The 19,982-nt window shown below is 51.1% G+C and overlaps 1 protein-coding gene across 5 annotated transcripts in view; it reads right to left on the reverse strand.

Annotated features, from left to right (window-relative positions):
* Sipa1l2 (signal-induced proliferation-associated 1 like 2) overlaps nt 1-19,982 on the reverse strand; it is a 150,677-nt gene that overhangs the window by 10,313 nt on the left and 120,382 nt on the right. For 3 of the 5 annotated variants that reach the window (XM_008772638.3, XM_039097900.2, NM_001009704.2), the window contains exons 15-19: nt 18,550-18,935; nt 15,514-15,738; nt 13,725-13,878; nt 10,707-10,926; nt 4,374-4,505 (exon numbers count right to left, since the gene is read on the reverse strand). In XM_008772638.3, coding sequence (XP_008770860.1) covers nt 4,374-4,505; nt 10,707-10,926; nt 13,725-13,878; nt 15,514-15,738; nt 18,550-18,935 — 1,117 coding nt within the window. The remainder of the gene's footprint in view (nt 1-4,373; nt 4,506-10,706; nt 10,927-13,724; nt 13,879-15,513; nt 15,739-18,549; nt 18,936-19,982) is intronic. The other 2 variants (XM_008772639.3, XM_039097901.2) reach the window with 1 other exon arrangement.

Consider the following 19,982-nt stretch of genomic DNA (forward strand, 5'->3'; position numbering starts at 1 on the left):
CCATTAGAAAGACTTTTAGGAAATTAATGTAATCACTCTTAATTACCTCACCGACTATACCTCACGATAATTAAAGCTTCTCTTATTAACTGGTTAGACTCGACTGTAAGAAGGAACGATCTCAGTCTACAGGATCTCACGTGCGCCTTCTCCCTGCAGTCAACACACTGAGGCTGTCTAAATCGGGCTCTCTTTCAGAGATTTGAAAATAAAGAATTCTATTACACAAGAAAGCTGCCTCTAGATTTCAGGAAAGCCTAGCACAAGGGCACCATTATCCTTTGAAACTGAAAACAATTCACTGGGCTTGGTGGTTCTGAGTGACACTTGGTTTTGGAACATTCTCGATGGCTTTTCAGCGACCTCCACACTTTGCCCTTTGTTCTTCATCCCCATTGTTTCTTGCAATAAATACTCAATTATGTCACCATGAAGTTTATTCCTATGCAGTTGACATCCCTCAATAACTTCTTTTAATCTTTCTTTAGTGTCACCCAGAGAACATGTAATGAGAAAGCGAAGGAATGAGGGGTGGGGTAGGGAGAGGTGGTACCTCCTATTCAGTGCAAATAGAGCCAGCCTGGCAGAAGCCTCAGAACAGGGCCAGGTGCACTGGTTCCCTTCATTCAGAAGATGGCCCAAAAGCACTGTGTTGAGGGACAGCTACTGGAAGTCAGCTAAGGCACAGGCAGAGGGGACCGTTGGCCAAGGGACTTTCTGAGCTGCCATCTACAGACTGTCTAATGACAGGCTCCCTTTAGTCTTGAAGCTAATTCCTAGCACTGGGGAAACTGTACCTGAGTTTCCTAGGGAGCGCTCTGCTTCTTGTGATATTAGACAGGGAATCCTGGGCCCTGTGCTCTCTGACAGGATCTCCTCCTGCTGCCCAGGCACACGCTGTACCTCATCTCCTGCTCAGGCTTTCAAGTTGCAGGGAAGACAGGCCTGGCCAAGGCCTGCATTCTGCAGGGACTGCAAGGCCCCAAACTCCACAAGGTCTCCTGACATAGGCCTGGGAGAGGCCTTACAGAGCCTCTGTCTTCTCCAGGGGAGGACAATCTGCTGCAGCCTCAGTAACCTCTCTCACACTAACTCCACCTCGCTCTCCTATGATTTGGGAACGTATCTGCTAAATGCTAACCCACATTCAAAGGAAACCTCCTCCCTGACCTGCTTCCTCAATGCACTGGAACTGTTGTATTTTAAAATGGATTTCTTTTTCCCACTCCTTCTTTAGCTCCTGGATCTGCCTAGTTCTGCTCCACCTGACAAGGCTGGACTACAGGCAGGCATGCAGCCAATGTCCAGCTTTGATGAGCTGGGAATTCAAACAGGTCCTTACAGGCTTGTTCAGAAAGTGCTCTTACCCACCGGACAGTCTCCCCGGACCCTCTTCAGCTTTCTGGAATCTTTTGAAATGTAGTTAAGTTAGTTTTCATACTTTTCCCACTAAAATGTTGCTGGACATTGTATATCTCTTTAAGAACTACTCTTTATGGCTTTAGGCTAAATATTCAACATGTGCCACCCTTTTCGTCACTACTCAGTCATAGAGAGAGAGCCGGGCTATTCCTTAGTTCTTCTTGCACAGTTGTCAGAGTAATATTTCACACCATCTCCAAAGTTCAGACCTCAAGTTTCATCTCTAGTTTCTTGAATTGTTTCATTGTGTGTGGTCAGCAAACCTGGGAACACATCCCTCTCTGGTGGTGCTCATGGCCTGGTGACTTATCCTCTGGTGGTCTCAGTAACACACAGCCCTTCTCCACACTCACCATATTTAAACATATTCTAACAGTTATAACGGGGTGGGGGTGATTCTGGTGCCTTGGCTGTACTCCCGAATAACACAAGAGTCCAACACCCAGCTTTAGTTCAGTGAAGATGGCCTTTCTGGTGAGAATGAGGCGAGGCAATGGGACACTTGACTGTCAGGGAGGGACTCTTGTCTGGACTTTCTACGTAAGACTCGTGTTGTCTGTTGTATGACTTTCCCTGAGCTGATGAAAGAAACATGTATTCATTCCAGATTCAGAAACAGCCTTGACAAACCAAAGGGAGGACCCCATCAAGGAGGCGGGGTGAGCCAGTCAGCTTTCTGGGGTGACTTAAGGGAGCATGAGCAACTGGGAGGCTGCTTCTGCATCACTGAAAAGCCCCGCCCTACCCTTCTACCTCTTTTGTGCTCAGGGTAAGAGGGCACGGCAACTGAGTCTGAGGTCAGGGTCCCGTGAGTGCCCTCCTCATGAGGGAGTGCTGGTGGGCTCAACCAGCAAGCTCAACGACCTGCTTGCAGATGTGCCAGCTGCTACTTATATCAACATGGTGCTAAAGCCTGAATCCACCACCGTCAGCAGTTTGCAACAGTGAAATGATTAAGGATACGATACCATTCAGACTGTTTCCAGAAGGGAGATAGTCACTAGTGGGAAGCAGAGAGGGTATGTTGACTTACAGTGTCCCCTCTCAGCTGTCATGCCCCCAGTAGATATGCCAAGAGGCACAGGTATACAGAAGGCCTCTTCAGTGGGCTAGGTCACAAGAGGAGAGGGTGGGTTACAGTACCAGACTTTGTCTTCTGTAGCCTGGCACCCCTCTGGGAGATGATCGAACCTGCTTTCCTGAAGCCTGATGTCACAGGTGTGAGGGGCCAATGGAGGCTCTGAGCCCTAGGACTGCATACTCTGATTAGGCTGGAAGGCCCTGAGTCTCAGAGTGGGCAGAAGGCAAGACAGCCCCTTCATCTGCTGTAGAGGCGGAGCAAAGGAATGCTGGAGTGTCAGTTTGTACGCAAGATTTCCATGGCCCAGTGTGTCTGAGATGTCCCCATGGCCCAGTATGTCTGAGATGTCCCCATGGCCCAGTGTGTCTGAGATGTCCCCATGGCCCAGTGTGTCTGAGATGTCCCCATGGCCCAGTGTGTCTGAGATGTCCCCATGGCCCAGTGTGTCTGAGATGTCCCCATGGTCCAATGTGTCTGAGATGTCCCCATGGCCCAGTGTGTCTGAGATGTCCCCATGGTCCAGTGTGTCTGAGATGTCCCCATGGTCCAGTGTGTCTGAGATGTCCCCATGGCCCAGTGTGTCTGAGATGTCCCCATGGTCCAGTGTGTCTGAGATGTCCCCATGGCCCAGTGTGTCTGAGATGTCCCCATGGTCCAGTGTGTCTGAGATGTCCCCATGGCCCAGTGTGTCTGAGATGTCCCCATGGCCCAGTGTGTCTGAGATGTCCCCATGGCCCAGTGTGTCTGAGATGTCCCCATGGCCTAGTGTGTAATATGTCCCCATGGGCTAGTGTGTCTGAGATATCCCCATAGGCTAGTGTGTAATATGTCCCCATAGGCTAGTGTGTCTGAGATGTCCCCATGGGCTAGTGTGTTTGAGATGTCCCCTGTGGGTTAGTGTGTCTGAGATGTCCCCATGGGTTAGTGTGTTTGAGTACTTGTCCCCATCTGGGGATGATGCTTTGGGAAGTTGTAGAAACTTGAGAGGTGGGGTCATGTTGGATGGAGGAGGTGAGGAATGAAGTTTATAGGAAGCCACTTCCTGGTCCACTGAGGTGTGAACTAACACCCACTGCCCCTAGTCAAGGCCTGCCTGCTACCATGCCTTCAAGGGTTCCTCTCAAACCACAACCTAAAGGAGGCCATTTTCTCACAAGCCATTGTTTGTCAGGTTTTAGTCACAGTCATGAGAAAGACAATACAAGTGACCAATGGCAAAAATTCCTAAGAGTTGTGGCTCCACATCCCACGAGGCCCAAATACTGGGAAGTAGGTTCTTCATCCACTTTGTGGACAGTTCCCAAAAAGCTGGAGAAGGATGTTCCCTAGGTGGTAGCTTCAACTAGATAGTCACAGCATCAATGGTGATCAAAAGTAGCATGGCAGCTGGAGGGCTCTCAGAACTCAACTGACCCATGGTGGCCCACTGACCACAGGCTTAGATGGAGCCAAGACCCACACAGAGAGAGACTTGCAAGGGGCAAACAATTCTGCTGGAGTCATCTGTGCTAAACTCCGAAGCTCTGGCCTCTGGTGGGTCCCCTCCCATGTCACCTTGGTGTGCTGCAAGGACAGGCAGGCTTGCTTCTCTCACAGGGAAATGGAGCTAAGGAGGAAGGGGGGGGGGCTTGTGGGTCAGGTGACAGTTGGTGCAGGGAACAGAATTTAGGGATTCAGTCCTCTGCCAAGTACTTATCAAGTAAATGGCCACCTCTAGATGCTTCCCCTCCTGCCATTTTTAAAGATGGGCAAAGCACTCAATATTTGCCAGATGATCCAATCCACAGATGTGCCCTAAGCTGCAGCCAGGCCCCACAGGAGTGTGCTCCCTGGGCACACAGGAGGACTCTGGGTGTGGGCGAATCTTTACCTTCAAATGCTCGTGCAGCATCCACAAGGTGGGACCAGTCTAACCCTGCAGCTGTGTCTGGCAGCGGCATCAGGCCGGGATCTGCACACTTGGACTTGTCTGATAAGGACCCATCGGAGAACCAGAACTCATCTAAGTAGAAACAAAATCAGAGTGTAAGTCAGTCAGCCTGTTGCCACCAGAGTCACAGCATGGGTGCCACTGTCCCAGAGTCTGACAGTTGACAGTCAGTCAGTCAGTTAAAACACGGGTACTCAAAGACAGTCAGAAGGGCAGTCAGTCACAGCATGGGGACCTTCACCCTCAGTCAATCACAGCATGGGAACCACAGATCCTACATGCACATTAATATGAGCAACACAGTACCCTATATAGACGACTTGTCTCTCAGTCCATCAGTCACTGTCTACACGGTCAGTCACAGCACGAGCACTGTGACCCACAGTAGGTCACAGCTCTGCTGCATCACTTGCACATAGTCAGTCCCATATAAGCACACAGTGCCTATCTGGAGTCAGTCAATGTATCGTGCCACTAGTCCCTGTCCTTACAGATAGTCAGAGCATGGGTACTACCACTGTCACAACCAGCCGGTCACAGAGTGAGTACTATCGGTCCCTACGTACAGTCTGTTAGTCTGTGATTCATTGGTCCATCAGTCCCTGAATAGGCACCACCGTCCTCAGAGAGTCAGTCAGTCACAGCACCAGCAATGTTGATCCACCCAGGGTCAGAGTCAGTCAACGGGGAGAGCATGTCCAGACTCAGTCATGGTGTGACCACCACCGTCCCCAGAGTTGGTTACAGCACAGACACTACATTCCCTCTCACAAAGTAGCCTAGGAAACTGTGTAAAACATTGCCCTGCTAAAGTAGGGACCCTTGAGATGCTCTCACCCAAAAGAGACAGAGCTCTGTCAGAAGCAGCCAACCCGAGACCAACGAGGTGCTGGAGCGCAAGTGGGGGTGGGGGCGGGGGTGGGGTCAGCATGGAGCCTTGTGGAGCATCCTCTCTTGCAGAAGCTTTCACTCCCCAGATCTGAGTGCCCTGGGATCAGCCCCCATTTTCTCAGGGTAGCTGTTCCCCCTGAAAAAGTGCTGCAGCCTCACGCTGCCTTGAGACAGCTCTCAGCCATCTCTTTCCTGAGAGACCTCGCAACCATGCCGAGGTGTGGTGATGTCTGAGGAACAACGTTCAGTGAAGCTGCTTCAATTAACAGGCCGGAGAGAGAAAGGAAGTTGCCTCACGCCTGTGCCTGTGTGTAGAAGTGGCTGCTGGCTCACTTTCCTGATTCCACAGGACAATCCTACTGCTGCCTCACCAGAAGCCTCCAGCCCCCCATCACTTCCTGAAATGCAGGTCTCCTTCAGTCATGCGTTTTCCCAGCATTCCTTTTCTCCTTAAGTGCTTAGGTCATTAATAACACTCATTGCTAAGAACTCATTCTGCATCTGAGAATAAATCCTGAGAGGGCCTGACCGGACACTTTCAAAGTGGAAGCCTTTTCTGAACCTGCCAGGAGCACGGCTTGCAGCTGCATGTGGCCGCATGTGACTAATGAGACCAATCATAGCAAAGCCACCTGGCTGGCTGAACCTGCAATTACGTTCAGGGCGTAATTAAGCAAATGCACCTGTGATTTCTGCACCTCCATCCTTCTGGGGCGCTGAGGTGCTGGCATCTGGAATGGGACAGGCGGCATTTGCACAGGTGGCCTTGAAGGACACCCACAGTCTGTTCCCACTCCACCACTGCAGCCTGAGCAGATCTCTCACAGTGACACCAACCAGACAGGGCTGTTTCCAGGCGACCATGCTGAGGTATGGTGATATCTGCCCAGTGCTTCCAGTCTTTCCTATGAGGGATGCGATGGAGCCCCTCCTACCTCTGCACACTAACAGCAGCTCATGCCTGCACTCTGCCCTGTTGAGCGCTAAGCCAGCAGTAAGGGTGGAACAGGAACTGGGAGAGAAAACACTCAGGATTTTTAGGTCCCTCCTCTGAGGCCTTCTCTGGGGGTACAATGGAGGGGTCATTGGCCAGTGGCTGTATCAGCAGAGTAAGGACAGTGGCTGGCCGGCCTGACAAAGGAGGGATGGAGGTCTATGTGGGAAGGGAAGGGACAGTGGCTGGTTCTAATTTAGAAGGTGGGTACAGTTAACATTCCCCTGTGGAAAGATCAGCGACTTAACGAAGAAAACGGTTGGCAGACTTGGGCTAAACAAGTCAAGCTCTGTTTCTGGGGCGAGGCACAAATAAGGATGTTGGAGCAGAGGCCCATGCAAGTGGCTGGGGATGCAGACGGGTGCACCTTGGCCAGCCCCAGAGCCCGCTGTCAGAAGCACCAGGGCAGTCACCATGAAGAGGTGCTGGGAACTTGGGAAGTACCTGTGACACCCGCCTCCTCAGCTTTCAGACATGCAGGGAGTAAGGGTGGGATACGGCGTGCACAGCTGCTCAGCGTCACTGTCCCTGCGCTGTGCGCTGTGGGGACTCTGCAGACAGACACTGAGGGGGGAGGAGAGGAGACTGTGAGAAGTCCCCTCCAGCCATGTCTTTAGATGGAGACTGCTCCATCATATCATATCATGGGAGTGGGACAGCTGAGTCACAGTTGGGCTCAGCTCTGAGGCTTTGTCACTAGGAGACGACAGACAGACAGACAGACAGGCTTCTGCAGAAGACAGGCTAGGTGATGTGCTGTGAGACAGAGTGCTGTCTAAGGAGGTGACACTTGGTTGAGATCCGAGTGACAAGGGGGAGCTGGCAGATGCCTGATGCACTACTGGCATAAGAGCTAAGGCGGAGTGTGGGTAGATTTGAACCTCTGCCTGAGGCTTGACCTGAGCTGGGAGAGCCTCAGGCTGTGGCCGTCTCTCAGACAAGCCAGGAGGCACCTGTGTCTGCTGCAATGATCAAAATCAGGCACATGTAACACTTTTTTCTTCCACTGAGTAGAAATGAGGTGATTAGGAATAAGATCTGCCTTTTAAAATTAATTTTTTGTTCAAACTTCCAAACCAGCAAATCTGTTACATGTCTTTAACCAACATGAACTCTGCCAGCATTACTGGGAAGCCAGCAAGTGCAGTCACCATGACAGAGGAGAGCAGATCCTGCATGGCCCCATTATGGAGCCAGCGCTGGTAGAACATTCTCCATGGTCTGGTGGGGAGGAGGAGCCACCACTCTGCCTGTGATGCACACACTGTACCTGTTCTGTCCTCCAGGTTTCAGGGCTTCTAGAAAAGACCCACTTGTCATGGCTACCCACAGCTATCCTTTCAACTCTAACTCTTTAAGGCTTGGGGGCGCCTCAGGAGATTCAGAAAGAAAGTGACCAGCTGGTGACAGCACTGACTAGCTCCCTGGCCACCAGCTCCGTAGGCACAGTCACAGAGCATATGGTAGCACGAGACTAACTCTCAGAATAGCATCTGGGGCAGCGCAAAGCCAAGAAGGCGCATGCTATCTAATGCTCAGGTCAGAAAAGATGATTCACTCAGAAGGGCGATTTACAAAATGGTAACTTCCTGGGGGCCCCAAGGAGGTGAGAAGAGAGGGGCCTGGTTGGCCTGAACATATTCAAGGGGACAAGTGGGCATGTACAGCTTAACCTGGACAGAACCTGGCAATTTCTCTGCTTGGCCATCCCTGCCCATATTGCATGAGAACCTACATTTTGAGCTATGGGTAGTGTGTAGGCCCTGCTGCCCACGCAACATACTCTCCATGTCTGGACACCAGTCTTGTGGATTCCTATTGTCCTCCACTGTCCTGACTGACTTATGCTGCAAATGCTGAGGGTTCCCCTGACAGCAACCATACAGCTCTTGAATGTGAGCTTCATGGGTGACAATGTTGTATCCCAATGTCAAAAGTCTGACAAAAACTGATACCCAAGCTAGAAGATGTCACAAGGACACTGCAAGTCTTCATGTGACACAATGTTTAGGTCTCTCTGAGAATCTAAGAGATATTCCTAGACACTTGCTTCCGAGAATCAGGCTTTACACTGTAACTAGCAACTCAGTTTGCGGACACATTCTCAGAGGGCTGTGTCCCCTTGGGCATCTGTCAAACAACCAGGAGGGCACAGGATAAATAGATTTTTGGGGGGACAGATGGAAACTCTCATGGTTCCTGAGGTGGTGGACTAGGAACTAGCATCCTCCTAGGATCCCTGATGCTTACGTGTGTTCATGGGGACGCAGTGGGAAGGGACTCAGCGCTTTTGTGGGGGAGATAAGTCACTACATTTATCTCAAGGTTTCTTCCTTACTACAGTCACACACTTGAGTTCTTACTTGTCTCCCAGAGCAGTATCTGAGCAGTGTCAGGCTCCAAGAGGCACATTACCAAGTAAGGGAGTGCACCCAAGAGCAAGGGCCCTGAGAGGAAGCACAGGACAGGGGCATCTGCTTCTTTCCTTAGGCTGTGCACAGCTCTGAAAGGATTCAGAGAAGCTGCCTCAACTGCTGCTACTAGGAAAAGGCCACACCCAGCTGCACCTCCCCCCCTCCCATTGCAGCAACACAGTAACAGCAGAGACCAGTGCTCACAGCAACAGTGACAGCACAGACCAGTGCTCACAGCAACAGTGACAGCACAGACCAGTGCTCACAGCAACATAGTAACGGTAGAAACCAGTGCTCGCCACAGGTGGACCCGCAGGAGGGAAATTCAAGAAACGAGATTTTTAGGGCAGTGAAACAACTCTGCACAACACTGTGGAGACAGACACGCATTACTGTCTGTCCGACATGTGCAGTGTGAAACTGAAAGCAGGGACTATAGGCCTTGATGGCAACGCTGCATCACGGGCCTCCACTATAACCAGTGTGCTGTGCTGCTTGGGGTGGGGTGGGAAGGGGGACAGCACACTTAGGAAAGGAGTTTCCCAGGAGCAGGGAACACATGAAAACTATAGCATTTTCTGCTCAGTCCTTGTAAGAACCTAATACCTAAGAAATTAAATTTATACCATCATCACCATCACTATTTATTTTAAGAAACTGAAACTAAGACATTATGTCTGTCACGGGGGAAAAAGAAGGGTTGAATAGAAACCCTGGCTACAGAGAACCCACTGGTTAGCCACATTTGTACTGTGGAAAATGGGAAAACAACAAGAGCATAAACAGAACTTCAGCAGCTTCACAAACACTCTCAAGGGACACTCAGTGGCCATCCTGAGCTACGGGAGAGAGACCCTGTCTCAAAAGAGGCAGTGGGGGTGCGGTGAGGGAGTGTGTGTGTGGGTTAATGACACTCCACCAGGGACGCAGACACATGTGTCTGAACTTTCGTCTTGCTATTGAGAAACTCAGAGGCTTTCTAACAGGCAGGGCACTGTGTTCACATAAGCACTGCACAAGATGAGGTTCACCCTGGTTTGTTGAACATTATTAGAAGCTGTATGTCAGAGAGCCTGGGGTGTTTATATACACTGCAGAAATTAAACTGGTTCTACAGATAGTTCTTTCTACGATGGAGTTTTAAAAACAGTCTGAATATAAATTTATAGTTCAACCGCCATCCTCTCTGTGCAACAGGAATGGAGGCCAGGGGTAGGACCTAACCTGAGGCTGTAGCCGGCAGTAGACACTAACATAGGCTGCAGAGATGGCCCAGTAGGTAAAATGCTTGCTGTGCAAACATGAAAACCTGAGTTTGGGTCCCCAGTACCCATGACAAAACCAAGCGTGCAGGTGCAGGCCTGTAGCCACAGTGGTAGCAGGGGAGACAAGTAGATCCCAGGGAACTGGTGGCCAGCCAGGCTAGTTGAGATGGCAAACTCCAGGTTCAGTGAGCGAACCCTATGTGTGTGTGTGTACAGTGTGTATGTATGCGCGCGACTGTACACACTAAAAGACACACCATATAGGACACTAAAAATTACAGTTTTTACATTTGACCTGTGACTATGGTGCCGGTGTGGGCTGGGACACAGGGACAGCAGTGATAGCCGAGGGTCATGAAGCTGTACCTAGGTCTCGCAATGCCCGCCTGTTACCACCTGCGACCAGGATTGTGAAGAGGAGGCTAGACTGCTTGGTACAACCTGAAAAGCCACCCTATGCCACTGCTCCTCTTTGAAAAAGTTACAGACTCCACACATTGCTTCCTTCAGAGATAAAGTAAAAACCGTTTTTAATAATAACAATGTCTAATGTAAACCACCTTGAAGTCTGCTATTTGGAAATGACTTAGGAGACAGAGAAATGGTGCCAAACAGTTGACATCTCATCCCTTGTGTATACTTGGATCCAACTCGAGGATCCCAGGGAACCACAGGCACCCATGAGTGCCCCCACCCAGCCTTCACTTACTCCGTAAGCTCCCCATGCTGGGTGCAGGGTGGGTTCTTGGAGGCAGCGTACTGTGGTAGGGTGGAGTCGTGCTGAAGAGAATGTCGTTGGGCAGGGCCTGGTCCAGGATGGAGCTTCGGGAGCTGGCGAAGGAAGAGCCCCTCCGGTTGCTGCACACACTCTCATCGGACAGTGTTCGGTACAGGGACCTCCGTGGAGACAGGTTCCCGTAGAATGAAAACTAGGGGTTATAAGGGCAGGGGCATTGACAATGTGAAGGTCTGAGGAGTAGTGCTGCACACCTATAATCCCCAATACGTGGGAAGCTGAGGCAGGGGGACTGCTGAGAGTTCAAGGCCATCTTGGGTTGCATGGCAAGTAAAGGCCGGTCTTGGCTACCATCCCAAGACCATCTCAAATCCAAATCAAACGCCCACAATAAATCTGCAGTTAGAGCTGTCTGCTGTGCTATGGCTTTCTCAAGCTTCCGCTAGCCCTGGAAAGTCAGGCATGCAGGAAGGATCCTGGACCATGCCTGACTTCAGAGTTCCCTCCTCTGATCTGACACTCTGTGACACACAGTCACATTAGACAGCTGTGGCTTTATTCCTTCTGAAAGGTTAAGCGGAGCTGTGGAAATACGCAAGGCTGTCATTTCAGGCGGCTGATACTCACAGAAGCACACACTGTGGACTGACGGTCATTAGCACCGACTACGTTTTAATATTAGGTAATCGACAGCAGGGAGGTCCAACTGAGTCTAAATAACAAAACTAATTCTGAATGCTGACATTTCCAGATATAAATGTGCTTAAGAGAAGTAATTTAAGTCTAGTAAATCCTGCTGTCCACTTAAAAATTACCACTTGCAAAAGTCTGTATAATTTCTGGAAATTGAATTACAGTTAATGGGACAAAACCATTGTGAGGGTTAGCTTTGTCAACTGACATAGCTCTAGGGCCATCTGGGAAGAGTGTCTCAGATGTCTGCTTCGGGTTAGCCTGTGGCATGTATGTGGAGGCTGTCTTTGGGTTAGCCTGTGGCATGTATGTGGAGGCTGTCTTAAGCTAAGTGATGTAGGATGACTCGGCCTGCTATGGGCAGTACCATTCCCTAGGCATGGACTCCTAAACTGTGTGCAGTAAGTGGAGAAACTGAACTGAGAGCAAACACACACATGCGCACACACACACACACACACACACACACACACACACACACACACACACACACTTCTCTCTGTTCTTGTCTGTGGGTGTGCTATAAACCAGTTGTTTGAGGGTCCTGCCTTGCTTTCCACACATTTATGGACTGTAATCTGAAATTGAAAGATTAAATAAATCCCCTTTTCTCTCCTTAGTTTTTTTTTTAAATCACAGCAAGAGACAAGAAAGTAGGACAACCAGCTATAAAGGAAGGCACTGACATCACTGCATTAAATCTCAGATACACTAAGACAATTCCAACAAAGAAGCAGGGACCGAACCTGCAGCACTCTCTTGGCACTGAACCACTGAACCACAATCGTCTCATACCAATACTGTTTCTAACACACACAGAAGTGGCCATTAACATTTCTGGATGTGGCAAGGAGGCTAGGGACTCTGCTATTGCCTATGTTCTACCCATTCTGTCTGGCTTTCCAGTGCAAAATACAAGGTGTGTGTGTGCGTGTGTGTGTGTGGGTGAGCTGCAAAGCCTACTCGTAACTGAGGAAGCAATTTGTCTTTGAAGAAAACCCACAGGTCAGGTTGAGCACAGCTCAGCCATTCTGAGACGATGCTTGCTATGGAGTCGTCTGCCTTTGAACCCAAGCACACACAGTTTCCTGACCGGGATCTGATACAAGCTTTGAGAAAAGGCTCCTTGTAAGGCATTCTGGAGGGATTCCCAGTTCACATCCCTGCAAGTTCTTTAGAGCTGCGTGCTGGTGCTTAGAGCACAGTGGACAGGGACAGGTGCAGTGTCTGATGGCACTGCTGCTCTGGGAACACAAGGCAGCTAACCGTGGTAAGATGCACAGACTAGTGCTCACAGCCATCCTAGGCAATGTCTGGCTTTCCCAGGGAACCACAGAAGCCTGGGTTACAAGTGTGAGAGGGCTCTGTTCTAGAGCCCAATATCAGTGTGTGCCCCACAGTCTGCTACCAGAGCCTGGTTACTTGAAGAAGCGATTGGCCCACACTTACTTAGGCTCTTTTCATTACTCTGCATTATTGCAAACACTGCTTTGTCACTCATTCGTGTGGGGCACAGACATAGTCATGGTGCACTGTGAGGGCAGTTGGTCATCTCCAGAATGCAGGCCATCAGGCTTGGCAGCTCCTGCTTTGCATTATGTTAGGAAGTGACTTAGGGAGAACTTGGGGCAGGCGGGGAGCAAAACAAAGACAGGACTTCCTCCCTGAGAAGGCACTTGAGCATGAGGAGGGCCTTCTCTGAGAGCTGTGGCCTGTGGGGCAGAACACAAGGCTTGACAGATGGGGTTGCAACCAAGCTCCATCCACTTCTGGAGCAGACAGCCTCCCAGGACGACCTGGGCAGGGTACAGGCTGCAGGTCCTGGGGGAGCTGAGCAGTGTGACCTCACTGGCTGAGGTTTGATGGCCAGTTGTGTCTAGGCACCATGCTAGGCTCCTGTGTGTCACTTCCTAGCATAGCCCTGGCCCTAAAGCCATAACCTTTATCGCATCAGCACACAAGGGCCCACCTGCATAACATGTAACAGGTCATAGCTGGAGCCAAGACCTGAGGGGAGCCTGCCTGGCTTCCAGAGCAACTCCAAGAATACAATGGCCGCCCACCCCAGCCTCCTCAGCTTGTTTGTCTTCTGAAGGAACTGGTAGTGGCCAGGGTCAGGGCTGGGCTGCAGCTCTTGCCTGGAATGTGCAAGGCCCTGGGGTTCCATTCTCAGTACTAAAAACAAACAAACACCGAACCCTGACACCCGTGACAGTGGCAATGGCCACTGTACACTGGGCTGTTGGTGGGGAGCACGTGAGTACCCAGAGTTGCACCACAGCCCTCATGGTCACTCACCTTCCGTCTCCCCTCCTCCACTAAGGGGCTGTCAGGCAGCATCAACTTCAGAAAGTCATCTTTGGACAGGACGTGCTGAGCTTCCGGAACAGAGTCTCCTACTACTGCCGGGTGCTGACTGGCTGTAGACATGATGTCCATCTCGCCATATATCCTGACAATAAACCAGAGCACAGGGTCAGAGGAGCCGCAGCCTACCTAGAAGAGGCCCCTTGGCGGTCAGACGAAATGTCCAGGAAGAGTCTGAAGCTGAGGGATAGCTCAGTTAGTCTGAGGACTCGAATTCAATCTCCCAGAACAGACTTTAAAGTCATGTTTGTGTTCTTCGGCTTGGCAGATAGAGACAAGCAGATCCTTGGGCCCGCTGCTCAGCCAGTCTAGACTTAGGAGGCTCTACACCAGTGACAGACGCCATCTCTAAAATCACAATGGGTAGTGCCCAAGGCACATTAGTCAAGGTTGTTCTCTGGCCCAAACGCACGCATGCACTCACTCGCTCCACTGTGGAGGCCCACAATTCTCAGTGCACCATCCCCACCCCCACAGCGTCTCACATCTAGACAATGCACTTAAATACAATTAGATCTCTGAGTAATTCAGAGACCTCCGATTCCCAAAGTCTAAGAAGAAAACACTAACTTTAAAGTAAGGCCAACCCCGCCCCAACCTTCAAGAGTCCATGCCCTCTCCATTAGCCATGCACTCACAGGCACGTGCAGCCCATGCCTACACCATGGTTCACTCCTATAGCAGAGCACATGATTCAGACCTACAATTCAGGGTTTCCTGGGCTTCTCTGAACAATACCAAACCTTTAGTTTTTTCCTATTTTCACAAACATGGGCATCCTCCCCCACCTGCCCATAAAACCCCAAGAGTCCCACAAAGCAACCAGGTGAAGTGTTTTTGCGTTTATGTTCTCTGACTGTGGGGCTGATGCTGCCTTGGCCTTGAGACGCCACAGAGACTACACCACCCTACCCCAGCCATTACCATGACTCCACTGCAGTCAGCTTTCTGGATAGAGGGTCAAAGACAGCAGAGCTTTACACTTTGCTACAGATAAAAGCCAAGGGCTAGAGATGGCTTCAGGTGGAGGGCTAGCCTTCACCAAGTTCAAGTCTGATGGGCGAGCTCCATCCCAGAATCCCTGTGGTGGAACGAGGGAGTCCACTCCACATGTGCCATGGCAGCCTAAGCATTACCACCACCACTATCACCACTATCACCACCACCACAGCCGTCACCACCACCACAGCCACCACAGCCACCACCACCACAACCACCACCACAGCCACCACCACCACAGCCACCACCACCACAACCACTATCACCACAGCTACCACCACCACAGCCACCACCACCACAGCCACCACCACCACCACAGCCGCCGCTGCCACCACCACCATCACAACCACCACCACCACAGCCACAACCACCACCACCACAGCCACTACCACCACCATCACCACTGCCACCACCACCACAGTCACCACAGCTACCACCACTACTACCACTACCATCTCAATAAAGTGAAGACTTTAAAGAAAGAAACCTAAATTCCAACATTTAAAGAGTTTAAAGCAGAGACCAGAAGTGGAGATGGCCCAGTGGGTAAAAGGCTTGCCTTGCAAGCAGAGACTTGAGTTCCTTTCCTTCCCAATTTGCTTTTGGTCATGGTGTTTTGTCACACCAACAAAAACCCTACCTAGAGGATAGATGGACAGACAGACATGGCAGGAAGGGTGTACAATGACTAGGGTTACACATATGACAGGAAGCCACTTACCTGGGACATTCAGTCACTTCAGGTTCCTCAGGTGGTGGGCTGCCTTCTGACTTTTTCCAGCCGATGACATATTTGTTTGCTGCTCCTTGTCTGTGGTAAGGCTTTGCCACAGCCCCAGGTACCTGCTGACCACCGCTGTGAGTGACGATGTAGACTTTGGAGCTGTCCAGAGACCCAGTGCTTTTGGAGCAGTGAGTGGAGGGGCTTCCTGAACGGTGAGAGCCACTGTGGAGACAGCCAAAGGTGGCATCATCTCAGATGCCGCAGAGACCTGTGGTCCCTGGGCATGGGCTGGAAGGCAGGTGACCTCTCTACTACATAGCTCCCTGGATAGGGGGCTCCCCATGCTCAGACGTGGCTCTCTTGTGGCAGGAACAAGCTGAGAAACACAACTGAGGAAATACAGCCAAAGGCAGGCAAGGGGCAGGCCACTCACTCAGTGCCTAACATTCCAACTCAGCTGCCCAGGCCTCCAGTCTCGTAAGCACAAAAACCCGAGGCCAAAGAGGCGCTCTGGGGCAGCTCCTCATGGACTTCTAATCCCCTAACCTGTCAAAGGAGACAGCTGCTGCAGAAATCCCCCTGAACACCCTTCCTCCACCTAATGAAGGACGTGCACCGCAGGCAAGTATCCAAGAACCCTGGGCAGCTTCCACTCGGCGGTAACATGAAACTCTCCGCCACACAGATTCCAGGAGTCCCTGAGGTACCCTGACTCTTGACACCAGGTCTCTTACAAGTGGCCTGAACTTTGAAAAGATGCTACAGGGTCCAAGACCCCGAGGTGGCTTTTATACAATGGCCAACTTTTATCCAATCCTGAGGAGGGTGGGAATCTTCCAAGAACTAGAATTCCTGTGATTTCTGGATACAATGTTATCTCGAACTGAACTGCATTGAATAGTATAGTGAAAAGCAGCGAGAATGTCTCCCTGGCACACTGCCCCATCCTCTGTTTCCACCACCCTGGGCAACAGGGACTCCCTGGCATAGTGGCTGTCTCACCACAGCTTAGCAGCCCACACCCAGCCGAGGTCTAGCTTTCCCATGGTGGTGTAAAGTCACGGACAGCAGAGCAGACACAGGTGCTGGGCGGATGTTCAGTTTTGTCAACTTGACTCTGATTCCTGAGGTGACAGGTGTGCCTGTCTGAGAAATGTTGAAAACCCACCCTAAATGTGGCCGGTGTCATCCTGCACACTGAGTCCCGGACTGGATAAAGGGAGACAGAGGATCGAGCACCAGCCTCGTCTCTGCTTCCTGACTGCACATGCTGTGTGACTTTGTTCTTCTGCCTCCACGTCTTCCCCACAATGACAGACTGTACCCTCAAGCCACCAGCCAAAATAAACCCTTCTTTCCTAACTGGGACCTCTCAAGTGAGACTCGTGCCTTCTGTTCTATAGACACTAGAGAAGAACCCCTTCTCACCTGGGGACAGCCATGAACACAGCCAACAGGTGACAATAAGTTTTAGCCACAAGGGGAATAAAGACAGGGAATCTGGTTTTGGGCAATGTCACTTGGCCTGCTGGGCCAAGCAGAGCCTCGGTAGTTTAAGATGGTTGGGTTACGTGAGTTAAGGGTGGCACAGAATGTTACCCCTTGGTTCTATGACCTACGAGGATGCAGTTTTACCTTACTGGTTGTTACCCAGCACTGTCCTTCAGTAATGTCCAAGAAAGGGCAGAGGAGGGCTCCAGGGAGAACGCTGGCATCCGGTCCTCAGGAGCAGAGGCTATGACCAGAGACTAGGGGCCTGCAGGCCCCACCCCTTGGGGACATGCCTATCAGGGTTCTAGGTCCCGAAGGACTGTCCCATACGGTTTGTGCAGCCATGCTCTGGCTGGAAGCTCTGAGAAGCCGGAGAATGGCCCAGAGCCCTGGAGAAACAGCACCAGGGGCAGGAAGTGAATGAGAGTAGAAGCCACACCTCCTGATTAGATCCCACTGAGACACTGACACAGGAGCTGCTTCTCTGAGTCTTTCAAAGAGAACGCAGAGACCTGAGATTATCAGCCTTTAAACCAGCATACAGATGTCTGTCAAGCAGGATCACAAACCCATGCAGACACGTATTATATATCTGTATTTAGAATATAATTCCCTTATATTTAGCTCCTTCCTTACCCCCAACACTGGAGGTTGGATCCACCAAAAACTGGAGCTACTTTACAAACAAGTCAATTAATTTTGAGACAGGTCTCACTGACATGTCCAAGCTGACCTTTAAGTGGAATATACCCAGGAGGCCTTGGTTAACCTCTGAGTAGACAGGACTAGAGGCCTGCACTATCAGGCTTAATCAGCTGTCTTCTTAAAACTCCCCAGTCGAGGGCTGGGAAGACAGTTCAACATTTAGGAGTGTTTACCGCTCTTCCAGAAGACCCAAGTTTGGTCCCAGCACCCACACTGGGTGGATGACAACTGCCTGTAATACACGCCAGCTCAAGAAGGCCCCAACTGCCTTCTGTTCTCTGAGGGCAGTTTCCTATGTACACACATCCGTGCTCAGACCCCAGACCACACCCCAGCTGGACATGGCCTGCCACTGGGCTTCAGGGGCAGGGATGGTGTGATGGTGTTCATGAGCTCACACAAGGGGCTGAGGTGAGTCCCCAACAAGGAGCCTGCTGCTATGCCTTTCCTCCTCCAGGATCTACAACTGTTTCTGACAGGCATGGTGAGATGGCATCATGTACAAGTGTGTTGCACAGTATTCGCAGTTAACCTGGGACACAGGTGGCCTGCAGGATGGACATGGCTGACAGACACTAAAGATTAACCTGCTTACAGCTCTCTAACAAGAGATATCAGGGTCACAGGTTGAGCAGGGAAGAGACAAGCGACACTGCCCTCCAATTGAAAGAAAGAAGAAAACCGACAGGACAAGAGTAACACGCGTGCCTTGACAGCAGAGTTCAGGAGATGGCACTGCTGTGAGGTCAGAAGGCTGGGCAGTCAGCAGTGACAGCCTCAGGCCCCGCCTACACTGCTCTGGGCAGGGCGGGTGCAGCCTGGCACATACTGGCTCACCTGGAGTGAGAAGAGACCTCACTGAGGTCACCCATGCTACCGTCTGCAGCGCTGCTGGAGATGGCAGAGGCATAGCCATGCAGGGTATACATCTTGGCAGGGTCCTCATCAGCTCCTGAGACATCGGCGGCATCTGCCCACTGTTCCGCCCGGCTGTGGATCAGGGACCTGCTGCCCGTCAGATGCATTGGGCCCAGGATGGTGGCTGGCATGCACGGTGTGGTGTCGATGCCGCTGTCAGTGGAAGCGCCTTTGATGTAGGTCAATCCCAGCAGCTCGGGGTCCATCAGGTCCCCTGACCCAAAGTGCTTGTCATCACTGTTGCTGGAGGTGTTACTAGAGAGAGTGTTGCTGCTGGAGTGGCTAGAGCAGCTCTTATCCCCGATCTGGAGAAGAGGACAGAAGATGGCCGTGGGTAAACCCCCAGATACTGCCCTCCCCAAACAGTAGGCCAAGGCTTGGGCTGAATTCTACGTGTGCCCCAAGCCAGCGATCAAAATAGAAATGGCTCTTCTCCTTAACAACTTAGTCCTGTGTGTGTGTGTGTATGTGTGTGTGTGTGTGTGTATGTGTGTGTATGCATGTATGTGAGTGTGTGTGTCTGTGTGTATACACGTGTGTGTGCATGTGTTTGCACCTGCAGTCAGGTCCTCTTTGTTCCTTTGGATAGCAGTCTATTTCCTTTTGGAGTGAGGATCTCTGACTTTTCCCAGATCAGCTGCTAAGTCCCAGGGATCTGCCTGCTTCTGCCTCCCCAGTGCTGGGGTTACACATGTACACCCACAGCTGATTACACATGTACACCCACAGCTGGTTACACATGTACACCCACAGCTGGTTTTCAGAGGGTTCTGGGGATTGAACTCTGGCTCTTAAGATCACATATCACTTTACCCAGTCTCCTCCACCCAGCCTGGTCTCATGCAGAGGTCCTGCCTCCTGTTTCCTCCATCACTGACAGGGGCGAGCCAACCATGGGTGTATAACACACAGATGCTACTGAGAAGGATTATACAGACAGAAAGATGCAAAAGTCAGGTAGAGGAGGAGATCAGAAATGTACATTTATAAACCTCTTGCCATTTACAGCCAGTACAGCATTTCTCTTACAGGCTCCAATGTCACCCCAAGTTTGGTGAAGGAGACCCAGGTCTGAGTCATAATGGTAAAATGTCCAGTTAGCCCCTGTATGCTTTCTGAGAGCACAGTGCCATTTGGTTTCTGTGCAGAGAAGGACTCTGCATCTGTGAAGCGCCCTGCAAACAAGCAGGCCCTCGGAGCTAAAGCCAAAGCAAGTCCCAAGAAGGAAGAAGCCAGACTACACTGTCTGAAAAGCGCCATACTTTAGGGGAGACCAATGTCACATGTGACTCAAGAGATCCCCTCTGTCCCTGGGCTCAGACTGACTCAGCCCATCACAGTCCAGGAACCAG

This window comes from Rattus norvegicus, chromosome 19, assembly GCF_036323735.1.
Source record: "Rattus norvegicus strain BN/NHsdMcwi chromosome 19, GRCr8, whole genome shotgun sequence".
Taxonomy (NCBI): Eukaryota; Metazoa; Chordata; class Mammalia; order Rodentia; family Muridae; genus Rattus; species Rattus norvegicus.